Source organism: Anastrepha ludens, chromosome 6 (assembly GCF_028408465.1).
Source record: "Anastrepha ludens isolate Willacy chromosome 6, idAnaLude1.1, whole genome shotgun sequence".
NCBI classification, from domain to species: Eukaryota; Metazoa; Arthropoda; class Insecta; order Diptera; family Tephritidae; genus Anastrepha; species Anastrepha ludens.
The window spans coordinates 75869731-75882616 of record NC_071502.1 but is presented as its reverse complement, the minus strand read 5'-3'; the positions used below and the strand labels follow the sequence as shown (position 1 = coordinate 75882616).

The following is a 12886-nucleotide window of genomic DNA, read 5'->3' as shown; positions in this document are numbered from 1 at the left end:
TTTACTATTATTACTTATCTGAAAACATTGAATTCAATAAAATATTAAAACTTTTTACTCCTTAGGGCCAGCCGAGTGGCGAGGCTTTCATTCAAATGGACTCAGAGGAGTCAGCTCGCCTGTGTGCTTCACGCAAGCATAATCAGTTTATGATGTTTGGTAAAAAGTATCGATACATCGAAGTGTTCCAGTGTTCCGGGGATGACATGAATATGGTCCTGAATGGTGGCCTACAGTCGCCGATCGCCGCAACACCTCATTCCCATCATCCAGCTGCAGCTAAACAGACATCGTTACTCTCACCGGGTATGTTACCTCAATCGTCGCCGTCCAACGCACAAGCAATTAGTTTCCATACGCATGCTCACGCCCACAATCATGGTCATACTCATGCTCACGCACACACTCACGGTCACAATCAGGGTCATAGTGCCCACATACAACATGCGCACGCGCATGCATTGCAATCATCACCATCAATGGCGGCAGCAGTTGCTGCGTTAACACAGCAACAACATGTTGCACTATCTCCAACAAATCCACAATCAGTGGCAGCTATAGCAGCTTCTGCAGGTGGTTTATCACCTTTTATGAATGCCACAGTCGGCACACCATCGCACTCTGCTCAGCATCAAAGCATAGCAGCGCAATCAAATGCGGCTGCTGCCGCTGCTGCTGTTGCTGCTGCAGCCGCGCAAAATGCAGTTGCCATTGGTGGTCTGGGAACGCCACAAACTTCAACTCTACAAATGGCAACGAACGCTTCAACTGGCGTTAGCGCGCAAACACCAACTATGACTGCATACCCATTCAATTTTTCCCTTCCACCACCGCAGATGACTATGGCCACAAATCCAGCACTCATTGCTCAGCAACAGGCACAATTTATTGCGCAACAAAATTTGTTGGCACGTCAACAGGCTGCAGCTGTGGCTGCTGAGCAACAACAGCAGCAACAATTGTATGCAAATCTTATGAGTCCGCTGTTGTTTCAACATCCATCTGCTGCTGGTACAGCTAATGTGTCGACACCAAATGTTGCAGCCGCAAGCCCAGCTGCCAATCAGCCTCAATTTGTGCTTATGCCACGCCCATTCCCTTTTCAACCATTTCCAATGAGTTATATCCCACAGGGCTATCAATATGCTGCAACCGCCGCAGGTGTGAGTGGCGCACCAACACCAGCCACTGGTTCTGGCGTCTTACCAAACTCGGCAATGACGTCAGCCACAACTATATCCCATTCAATAAAACGATCATATGAAAACGCCTTTCAGCACGAGACCAATGTCGCGACTGCCGCAAAACGTGCCCTCACACGCCCCCCAACTGCCGGTGGTGTATACCAGATCTATAATCCAGGTGTTTAATTGTATTTTTTAGGAAAAAAGCAACAGGAATTTAATGTTACAAAAGAGAATAAAAGTTAGTCTTCAAAGTGCTCACCAGTTGTTTATTACTTATATTTTATTCCAAAAAATACCAATCTTAAAGCTGATTGGCAGTTCTTGCTCCTTCCATAATATGCTACATAATTTCAACTGTCTTCAGTCGTTAAACAAATTTAGTTCAAGCTATGCTTTCCTGTAGAGGGTGACATGTTTGTATCGATAGCGTTGCATATAGAAACCCCCATAAAATGGTATGATTGCAATATAACACATACTATTTGTATACATTCTTAAAAAATATCCACACTCTATACATACCATATGATTACATACATATGATTATAAATACTTACCCAGACCCACTTCAATTCATAGATATCTATTTAATAAGAACCTTTTTGTTCATAGAATTAAGCTTACAATTGTGTTACACGATTATGATGATTTCAAACTGAATATTTCTATGAAAATAGTAGATAATTGGAGAATTTTGAATTCAAATTACACTCAATGTGTAAGGATTATTCTGAGCAATATATAATATGTATATTAAACCAATAACGGATTGAGTGACGTTCAAGTTAAATTCTCGGCATCTCTATACCTATCAAATAATTGTTTTCATCATTCTAACTATTTAAAAATTTAAACAAGGCGAATCGACTTGAAAAGTTGAAAGAGGCTAGCAATATTCATTAACAAAGTGTTTAATATATTGCCCTATTTAATCATCCTATTCATATACAATACATACGCTTGATAATGTAATACATACATATATATTTTTGTGCAATTTATTTCTATAAAAGTTTGTTATATTCCTTGACGGTCTTTTGTGGTTAAAGGACAAATAAGTTGTGAACACTTCGTAAATGAATATTGCAAGGTGTTGGATTTCCACTTGCCTTGAACACAAACTGTTTTGCTATCAAAATAATTCTCAATTAAACTGGGCTTTTTATATTTTTACACTATTTATAAATGCATTATTCAGAATAATTAAAATACGAAATAGCAGCTTCTAGCTTTTAAGAATTTTACATTCTGATAAATTTTAACCACAAAACAAAAAAAAAAAAAAAACAAACAACTTCGGCTAAGTATAAACTTATAAAGAGGTAATTTTCTAGAATACCTAGAGTAAAACAAATTATGATTCCACATATACATTTTACTAATTTTATATGGCAATAAAGTTATCGCTTCTTAGAGAAAGTAGCTGAAAAGCAGTACATTGAGAAATTACCAAGCTTCAAGCACTTATGTGTACGTATATGAGTATCCCGATGAATGTGCATGCTAACGTACTTACATATATTTAGTCAGTTCGTCTCCAAGAAGCGATATTATTTAATCTAAGTATATACTCTTGAGGATAAAGCTTAATATTTTGTACCTCTATTTGAAACGTATTTGCAATTTCCAATTAAAGGTCTTTCATTTGTCTGTTGTCGTTAATTTTTTTTTAACAAAATTAAATATTTTTGGCATTATTTTTGTACCTCTATAATCTATAGTTTATAATTCGTATGTTTTGTTTAACATTTTTCTTATGCGTTAAGTTTGCTTGAATTACTCAGATGTGAGGTTAACGTAATGTACACAAGTATAGAAAATTATTGGTTGATCAGCGTATATCTGTAACTGGTGTTAGTCGCAAATCGATTTATGTCTTCTATCATCACTAATTTGTTCATAATATTACTCAAAGTTCCTGCAATTTTTCTTATTCTAACAATAATTTTTATTTTGTGCAATTTTTATTCTAACGGTAGTATCTAATACCTTTACAACTTCTCAGAAGAAAAATTATAAAAAAATTATGCTTCTATAATTTTGTAATTTTCGTAATTTATTTTGTTTTGTTAGAGAATTCCAAAATCGTCACCTTGTATAGAGTTTTAACGAGTTGATTGAAGGGCCAAACGTGTTAAAGTTTCTTGCGTTCGCATCTCCATGATGTTAACGTAATATTAGTGAAATATATAGAAAATCCGTATTTCATTTAAAAGAAATAGAAGTTTACAATAAAAAATCACCAATTAATATAATGTTTCCAAATGAATTTTTCTTGCGGTTTTATGCAGATCTCGCCGTGGCAAGAAAGTGTGTGTGTGCATATAATTTCTTGTGTTTCATTGTTTTCATTGCGTTTGGCTATTCTTTCTCTTGTGATCTTCCTAGTGTGATCAAATAATTTTTAGCGAAGCCCTTTTCTGATATTTCTGATATGCATATCTACACATACAAGGCGGCCGCCGTAGCCGAATGGGTTGCTCCGTGATTACCCTTCGGAATTCACAGAGAAAACGTTGGTTCGAATCTCAGTGAAACACCAAAATTAAGAAAAACATTTTTCTAATAGCGGTCGACCCTCGGCAGGCAATGGGAAATCTTCGAGTGTATTTCTGCCATGAAAAAGCTCCTTATAAAAAAAAAATATCTGCCATTCGGAGTCGGCTTGAAATCAAGACGCACGCCACAAATAGGAGGAGGAGCTCGGCCAAAAGGGTGTACGCGCCAATTATATATATATATATCTACACATACATACATATGTAGGAGTAGGAGTATGCATGTGTTGAACGGTGTCTCTAACGACGTGCATTTGTAAGAACTTATTCAACTTGGCTGAATGTATTGTGAGAATGGTTTTTCATATTTAAAAATTATACTTGCTCAAAAGTTCTGTTAGTAGCATTTAGTTTAGTTTTTCTATAAACGGGCATTAATACCAAATACCAACATATATAGTATGTATTTAATTGTATGTAAGTGGCATATTAACTAATTTAGTTTGCATGCTATGAGCATGAATATAAGAGTTATTTTGAATTATTCAACTATAGAAATTATATGGACGTTTAACCGATTTGCGGCTCACAACTGTTTATGTGCGTACCTGTTCAAATATTTGTAATATCTGGCAGAAATCAAGGACTAAAACAAGCAGCTATTAGATATGGTCCTTACTTTCTGACATTCCCAGGTGAAATAGTTGTTTTCCAAGTAGCTTCTTAAGTCTTCTTATATACAAGTAATTCATAGATTTCATACTGCAAGGAAATGCTTTCAACATACTATACATGCATATTTAGCTCTAAAATTGCACCAGTTTCTTATATTATAACTAAATGGTAAAATCTTGTTAATTTATCATACATATACATATACCAACATTTATATATACATATATATTTATGTGTGTCCTAAGTTTGTATCAGTCAACTAGTAATGCTAGGAAATTGGGTTTTGGTTTAATGTATGGTGATTATCTTGTATATTCAGTTACTCATGTTGGCATAGATATCTATATGCATTCCTACTTACATATGCATTGGTATTTACCATAAAAAATTGTCCTTTAATCGGTGCAACGTTATCGGTTTACATTTACCGCATTGAAGTCTTTATTCGATTAACTTAATGATTAAAATTTACAATTTTTATATAATTTCTAATGGTGAAATTGAGTTTCATCACTATGCCCCTATTTGCCTACAAAACTGCAGTTCAACAACTCAAATCAAGTAACAAAAGCTCGAAATGAGATTCAAATAAAACTGTTAAAATAGGATCAAAGTTATTTCCTGCCTTCGGTAAATACGTACATATAATCAAGACCTAAGTTGCTAGCGACAGAAAAGAAATACCATTCAACTACTAAAGTTGTATGAAAAGCTTTGTTGGTGGAATCGCTATGAAGAGTTACATAATAATAAATATTAAATATTCGTAATTTTGATATTACTTTCCTCACTTTTATATAAATATATCTACTTATTTTTTTAACAATTTAATAAAAAATACTTGATAGAATTGCGATGTTTTTTTCAATTCTGGGCTTTAGTGCACATTTTTGTTGTCTAAATTTGCATATTCCAAAAATCACATTTTTGCGTAATAATTATTTGTAAGCGTTTAAGGGAAGCAAAGAGAAGTATGAAAAATTATACATGAAAAAAAGAAACGATGCGTAAAGTGATCGTGGCCTATAAACCGATAATCATGTATTTTTGGGTAATTTTTAGTTCAATGTTTTCTTACACATACATATTTTTATTTTACTTTTGATTCTACTAAAATTCTTTTCTTATATTAAATAACGGGTTGTTGCTAAGTTTAGAAATGCTTTAACTTTTTCTCTCAGTGTAATGTAACGTCCAACACACTGAATCTAATACCAGTTATGGAAGTTTTACTCGTATTTACATATTTTAGCTGGGTTTGGCTTTTTATTGCAGCAAACAACGCGCCTTGTGCATATATTTCCTACATCTAAACAAAAAAAAAAAAAAAAAATACTTGAAAAAATCAAACAAACAAATCTTGTATGTCTCTCTCTGTGTGTGTGTAATTTGCTGATGGTGATGTAACGGTGATGTAACGGTAATGTTATATATAACACATCTGAGCTGTAAGTACATTACTTTATATTTGTATATGGGATCACTCGTAAATTAAGTTGCAATTTTTTACGCATACACTCATATTTACTCCCTCCACATCCCCTTCCCTACATTTTTTATACTATGTATATGCATAGTATGTATGTATATATGTACTATATTGTTTAACCATGTGGTAGGAGTACAATTAACCAATCTCAACTGAAGACATTAACTCGAAATTACTAAAGGAAAAAACTTATTTTTAATATACAAACCTACAATACGACATATTTACTTAGCTAAAGTGCTTTGGATTAAAAATTCAAATTCGATCAGAGAGGATAACTTCACTTATCCGATAGAAATACTTGAACAATATCTGAAATACTTGAAGAATATCACCTAGGTATATCCATATAGATGTGCATGAAACTACTATTGCAAATGAAATCGATAATTAAAATTCGAAAATTAAAAAGCCGCCAAATAATAAATATAAATAATAAACTACTTTTTAAGGTAACAAAAAAAAAAAAAAATAAAGCACACTTTCTCTTCTTTCGAACTTTACTATACTTAATACACAATTGAGCGATTTCATGTCAAGTGATCTAAGAATTTTGGGAATTGTCGAACATTCCTCTGAAAATTGGTTCATTTGTTGATCTTATTTGCAAACTTGAGTATAATTAAGAGTAAACTGAAAAAATTTGGAGTATAGTTTTTAAATTGGAATATCTTCTTTTTGACATTTGAAAATTTTGTTATATATTTTTTTTGTTTGTTTAAAATATATAATATGTATATTATAATATATATATATATATAAAATATATACACATTTTTTACTTTTTTCATATTTGAAAAACACACATATTGTTTTCACATTTTTGTCATTAATGGCTTAGTCTGTGCTGAGACATCCATGAAAGTGGGATTGCCATGACTTTTCGAGTTATATTCAAATACATATATACAGCGGCCAACGCTAGCATACGTACTCGCATATTACTTCAGTTTGCAAAGCGATCAAAGCGATGCTACGTATGGATGAAACACAATAATGTCAAAAAATAATTTTTAACAAGAAAAAAAATATTAAATGTTAAAATGAACCGAATATATAGGGTTTTTCAGTAAGAGCGCTTCAACTTTTGAACTTTTTTGAATAAAACACAAACGGTTTGACTTTTTTAACTAATTTTTTTTTTTATTATCGAGTTTGAACATATACTATTAAGTATGAAATTCGATTTCTTTTGCATGACCACCGCGTGCACGTTTTACGAAGTCCAATCGTTGAACCCAATTTTCGACCACTCTTTTGCATAAATCGGCCGAAATTCCAGTAATTTCGCAATCAATATTGGCTCTGAGCTCACAAATCGTCGTCGGCTTGTTACTGTAGACCAATGACTTCACATAACCCCAAAACGGGACGGCTTGTTAAATGGACCGTAAAATGGCCGTAATGCTTTTAAAGTAGCAGCAATAGAACGATTATTTTCATAAAAAATTTGCACGATTTGCAATCGTTGCTCAAGTGTGCAGCGTTCCATGATGAAATGTATACTAATGAAGTTTACAAATGACAAGCGAAAAATAAAAAATATTGCGTCGTTCCCCCTCCCTATCGGAAAAAAGGTGAAGCGCACCTATTGAACAACTCTATATTTCACTTTAAAAAACTATAAAACCTAAATCTTCTGCATTTAGATATTATTTTCATCAAAAATATTATTTTTTCTTCTTAAATTTTTTGAATGTACTTCTTATTATACTCAAGTATGCAAATAACCCAATTTTTTTTATTTATTCCATAATGTTAATGTAAAAATACAATAGTATGCCAGCTTTTCATATACATTAAACATAAAGTATACAGTTGGTTCCGTTTAGTTGCTAAGCCATAGAAAGATTTGAAGTAATTAATACCAATATTTATCAAAGTTCTGCACAAATCAGTGGATAATTTTTTGTATTAGTTATCATCATTTAAAATGTGACTAATTTTTTTGGTAAAGTAGTTTTACCTTATAAAGTGTGTTAAAAACTTTTTTATACAATTCCAACCTGTATAAATTAGATATCATTTCAGTTAGGCAGAGCGAAAATAATTCCAACTCAGCGATATTAAAATTGTATCTATTGTAGCTTATTTTTCCCGTTTCGCTGTTCAAATATTCATCAGAAATATTTTTCTTTCGAATAAATTTTACTTTTTGGAAAGCAGCACTTCATTTTCGATTCATATACATACATGATAAGCATATTTTTCTTCCGGACTCATTTTATTAACTTCTTTGTTTTAAATATTATAATACTATTTTGAACAAAAACTAATATTAACTTTCAAATAGAAATAAGTTGACTTTTAATCTATACTCTAAATAAATAATAACTAAAAAGTTCCGACTCTTAACTAATTCATACTCAATCTCTGAATCTTTTCTTACTTCTAATTCTTAAATTGGTTGATAATAAAAAACACAAATGTAAATTTATTTCAAGTAGCTGATTAGGGCTCTTTAGGTGTAAATTAAATAGTTTGTTAAGAAATATTTATTTATTTATACAATTAAAAAGGATTTTTAATTTTAAATATAAGATCTTATCTGTTTAGGGGCACCAGTACTGGGCAGTCCATATGGAAATTTGTCGCCTTTCGGAGCACCAGCACCTTTACTGGCTTCAGCTCATTCACACCGTTCTCCACATCATCCGCATAGCTCACTTCCACATCATCACCAGCACCCAGCTCCTCAAGCAGCGTTTTTCCCACCACCTCTTCTATATTGGTCTTATCCTAGTCCTCCAGTGTCGCCAACAGCATATTATGGTCAGCCGCCGACGCATTCGGCTACGCAGTTGGCTGGAAACATTACCGCTACACAACATCAAGCCATGGTTTGTACACACATGTGCATATTAATACATACATATCCATCTGATATATCAAAATTTTCTCTATATTGTTTCTTACAGTATTCTTTGGATTTTTTGCCAGCGGTGCAAACTACAGCGCTTAACCCTCCGAGTGTATCCATTCCTTCGCCAAGTACTTATTTACCAGCAAAACAATTTTCAGCTCTGCCAGCACCAGTCGTTCCGCTTTCTACTGGAGCTACAGGCGGAGTAGGTGGCGGCAATGGAAGTAGAACAATTGTTGGGGGTTTGTCACCTTACTATAATAAATTGCCGTTACCACTTCCAATATCACAACAACAAACAAGCAATATCTACCACTACAGTTCTCCGCCATCGGTGACAGTATCTCCACAGCCGGCTTTGGCCACTACACCGGCCTCTGCGCCACCTATGCCTCCAACTCGATCGGCCGTATTAGGGCCTCTATCAGCAGTATCGACAGATTTATCCATACCGAATACTACTTTGCTTACTATTGATACATCCCAAAATGAACGACCACCTACTCTTACAGTGACACCTCCCGCTTCTAAGTCAGCAAACAAAATTGCTTTCAGCCGCGATGTGACCGCCACAGCAGTAACCGTTAACAATGTCAGTGTGGTGCCAAACGCTTGTATGGAGCTTTATATCGCCTAACAGTTGTTAGACTTTGCTGTAAACCATTTTTATGCATCCATGTATGGAGATATAAAATTCAAAGAGAGCTGTGTGAGCTATACTATATATTATATATAAAAGAGATTTTATTAATTAAAATGCGTCTGCAATTATAATCGATGCATTTTCTACAGAAGAGAAATAATGTACTATATTTATTATTATATCAATTAGGAATTTATTACTTCTTGCCAATTTTATCTAAATTTATAAGACATATTTAGTTTATTTTTTCAACCGAAAGGAAACATGTACAAATATCCATGAGAAGAGAAATACAAACACAATTTAATATAATTTCATAATTTACCGTTTCTAGACAATCACAACGTCTGTACGAGTATATTTGCCTGTACTTGTCCTAATCACCACTATTAATTCCTAATATCAAAACTTGTAGCTTTTTAACAAGCATTTTTATAATTTTTAGAATTTTTTGTGGTAAGCAGTCTTATAGCCAATGAATTTTAATGCTAGTTTCAAGTAACCAGACATTTTTTAAAAATGCTAAAAATACTGGTTTAAAAGCTCAAAGTTTTGTTGAAATTTTGAAAACTTTTGTACAAAACTTGGTTTGGTTTTTGTTGTAGTATGAACAAATTTTCATTAAAATATAATACATAGGCAAATATGTATATACATGCCAATCATGAAGATGCAGAACAAAGCAATCGCATTCAAAATAATCTCGAATTTTAGCAGAATAGATCTATTAATTGTAATAAATCTCCCGTCAAAATAGTTACAAACTTAACGGAGAGAATTATGAGAATTGCCAAAATACTGAACTTTAATTATCTTAGATAACATTTTTTTAAAATATAACCAGGCTTTAACCTTGGTTCAAAACAAACACAATTATGGACTTGACTTTTCTATACATCTACATCTGACACGAATGTGCTGTAGAATACCCGATATAACACACGGTAGTTTCAATAAAAAAGTGTTTAGTTCAAGTACTTTAAAATTTAATGGTATTCTTAAAATGTTTATGTATTTTTTTTATTTAAAGTTTATTTACTTAATGTGCCGCTATTTGGTGCAGCTCCGGCCATTCTTTGTAACGTCATTACAATGGGCTTACATTCTTACTGTCAACAAATTTGCAACATTTTCAACAATCATCTACCTAATACCAAAACAAGAAAGAGTTCTGTGTGCCTTCTTTGGATGGTGAACGCTCCGGCAACGTTTGAGTCCTTGAGAGCCCCATGTGCTCAATAAGTCAGTGAGCTATTACATGGTTAAGTAAAGTTCTTTCTTTGCACCAGAAAACTTATAAGATGAAAAGGTTTGGCAACCAATCATGTTCAGAAATAACTTGAATGTCTACTACATATTTTATTTTGAGAATCTCATAGTTTTTAAGAACCAAATCTGAATACTTCATTATTGTTACTGCCGTACATGCTCAACTACTAATGTCAAAAAGAAAAACACCAAACAAATAGATAAACTAGTTATAAGAACAACCAGTGTGCAATACTAAAATTTAAAAAGTATGTACTTACTTCTACTTAAATATTTATGCAGATTCATAGAAGCTTAACATAAATGGTTGATGAGAGCGAATTAATGAGTTTTAATATTTCAAATATTGTCAAGTTTATAGAAAGTCAGCCAGAATAAATAATGAATGAAACAAACTTTACCTAGTCAATAGTAAACATATTTTAATCCTTTAGTTTTATTTATGTATAACTTAAATAATATCAAATGATACAGGAATAATACGAAATCACCATTGTTAGACTGCAGTGCAGTAGTAAAATTTCTCAAATGTAATGAAATCGGGTGGAACATTTTAAATGTGCCCTTATATTCATTTATTTCTAAGTATTTGTTAAAAAATTAGTTGTTTGTATATGAATATTAGAAAAATTTAATTGTTAAAGCAATTCGAGCAATAAAACACATGGAAATTATTATTAACACTTATTCATAAGCAATAGCGTCATTCACACACTCGTAAAATAAGTGCACTCAATGACATTAGAAATTGGAAGTGAAACTGGGGGTTACTTTGCGTGGAGCGAATGTTTTCAAGATATTTGACTTGTTCTTGTACCGATAAAGGAGCATTAGTCACATTGCAGGCATATACCGTAATTTTCATCGAACCGCTGCCGGAACTAAGAATTATAAAGGGTTTTTCAATAAGGGCGGGTAGATGTTGAAATGGAATAAAATGGTGTTTGCTGTGTGGCACGTAGCGCCGTCCTGCTGGAACCACATGTCGTCTAGGTCCATATGGTTCAATATGGGCCATAAGAAATTGGAAGGGCCACCACGTCTACCGAAAAATGGGCGCAATGCGCGCAACGTTTGCGTTAATGAACACTCATTTTGATAATAAAGTTTTATCATTTGAACGTGCTGTTCAATCGTGTAACTTGCCATGATGATTTGGCATAAACAACTGAATAATAAACAAAAGATTTGGCAGATGTCACCAAAACAAAATGGCTGCCACAGGGCGCCAAAATCGACCCGCGCCAAATGAAAAACCCACATTAGCACCATCCCCATCCAATTTTTATATGCAAGTGAACTAAGAACTGGAACTGGTATACAAACAGACACCGAATGAAGCGCGTAAAGGTTTAAATAAATATTTTCATCACTCAAAATGATTTTTTTTATTCAGCAAAGTTATCTAAAAACAAAATTGGATGATTAGTTTTGCGCCACCTTGTATATGTAAACGTGATATTTGTTTGCTTGCTGTTTATGGACTCCTCAGAGTTCATATGGCTCAGTTAAGTTCATATATGTATGTGCATATGTATGGTTTCCGAAAGCGAAGGTCTACTACAGCGGCAATACAAAAGGTGGTCACGATTGCTACAGACGCGATCGCAGGCAAACGATGGAGGGGCGGTGATAAGCAATACTGCGCAGTAGTGACTTTAGATGTGAAAAACGCCTTCAACTCAGCAGACTGGGGGCACCTTCTGAAGGCACTTAAAAAGCTATCTGTTCCGGCATACATATATAATATTGTCAGAAACTATCTGAGCGATCGAGTTTTAGAATACGACACAGAAGGTGGAATAAAAAAGTATAAGATTACAGCAGGTGTGCCACAGGGCTCAGTGCTAGGCCCCACGCTTTGGAATATTATGTATGATGAAGTGTTCCGACTCCCATTTCCAACAGATGTACACATCGTTGGCTTTGCGGATGACATAGCTCTCGTAATTGTAGCTAAACTGGTGAGCGATATCGAAGTCAAAGCAAACACTGCAATTGCTACCGTAACAAACTGGCTGGATAGCGTAGGTTTATCCATTGCAGCGGAGAAAACGGAAGCGGTCCTCATCAGTACCCGCAAGAAACCAGAGATAGCCTCTTTCAGCATAGGCACACATAAATTTAAATCGTCTCGTCAGCTCAAATATCTGGGTGTTATAATTGACGACCGGCTCAGTTTTGGCCCACATGCGGAATATATAACCCGCAAAGCATCAAGAATGTTCAGTGCGCTCTCTAGAATGCTCCCGAATGTGGGTG

The 12886-nt window shown here is 33.9% G+C and overlaps 2 protein-coding genes across 5 annotated transcripts in view; both read left to right on the top strand.

The window, feature by feature from the left end:
* LOC128868532 (RNA-binding protein fusilli-like) overlaps window positions 1-5130 on the top strand; it is a 75908-nt gene extending 70778 nt beyond the window's left edge. For all 4 annotated transcript variants that reach the window (XM_054110725.1, XM_054110724.1, XM_054110723.1 and 1 more), the window contains exon 11: window positions 66-5130. In XM_054110725.1, the coding sequence (XP_053966700.1) occupies window positions 66-1370 (1305 nt within the window). In that variant the 3' untranslated portion in view covers window positions 1371-5130. The remainder of the gene's footprint in view (window positions 1-65) is intronic.
* A 547-nt stretch (window positions 5131-5677) lies between these two features.
* Window positions 5678-11311, top strand: LOC128868533 (mucin-7-like). Its single transcript, XM_054110726.1, has 3 exons — window positions 5678-5808; window positions 8406-8689; window positions 8768-11311. The coding sequence occupies exons 1-3, from the start codon at window positions 5784-5786 to the stop codon at window positions 9347-9349; spliced, it is 891 nt and encodes a 296-aa protein (XP_053966701.1). The 5' UTR covers window positions 5678-5783; the 3' UTR covers window positions 9350-11311.
* The last annotated feature ends 1575 nt before the right edge of the window (window positions 11312-12886 follow it).

Coding starts and splice junctions, on each gene's coding strand:
- LOC128868533 (XM_054110726.1), top strand. CDS start 5,784: ATGTTATATATAACACATCTGAGCT. Junction 5,809..8,405: donor ATATATAACACATCTGAGCT/GTAAGTACATTA, acceptor TTATCTGTTTAG/GGGCACCAGTACTGGGCAGT. Junction 8,690..8,767: donor CTACACAACATCAAGCCATG/GTTTGTACACAC, acceptor TGTTTCTTACAG/TATTCTTTGGATTTTTTGCC.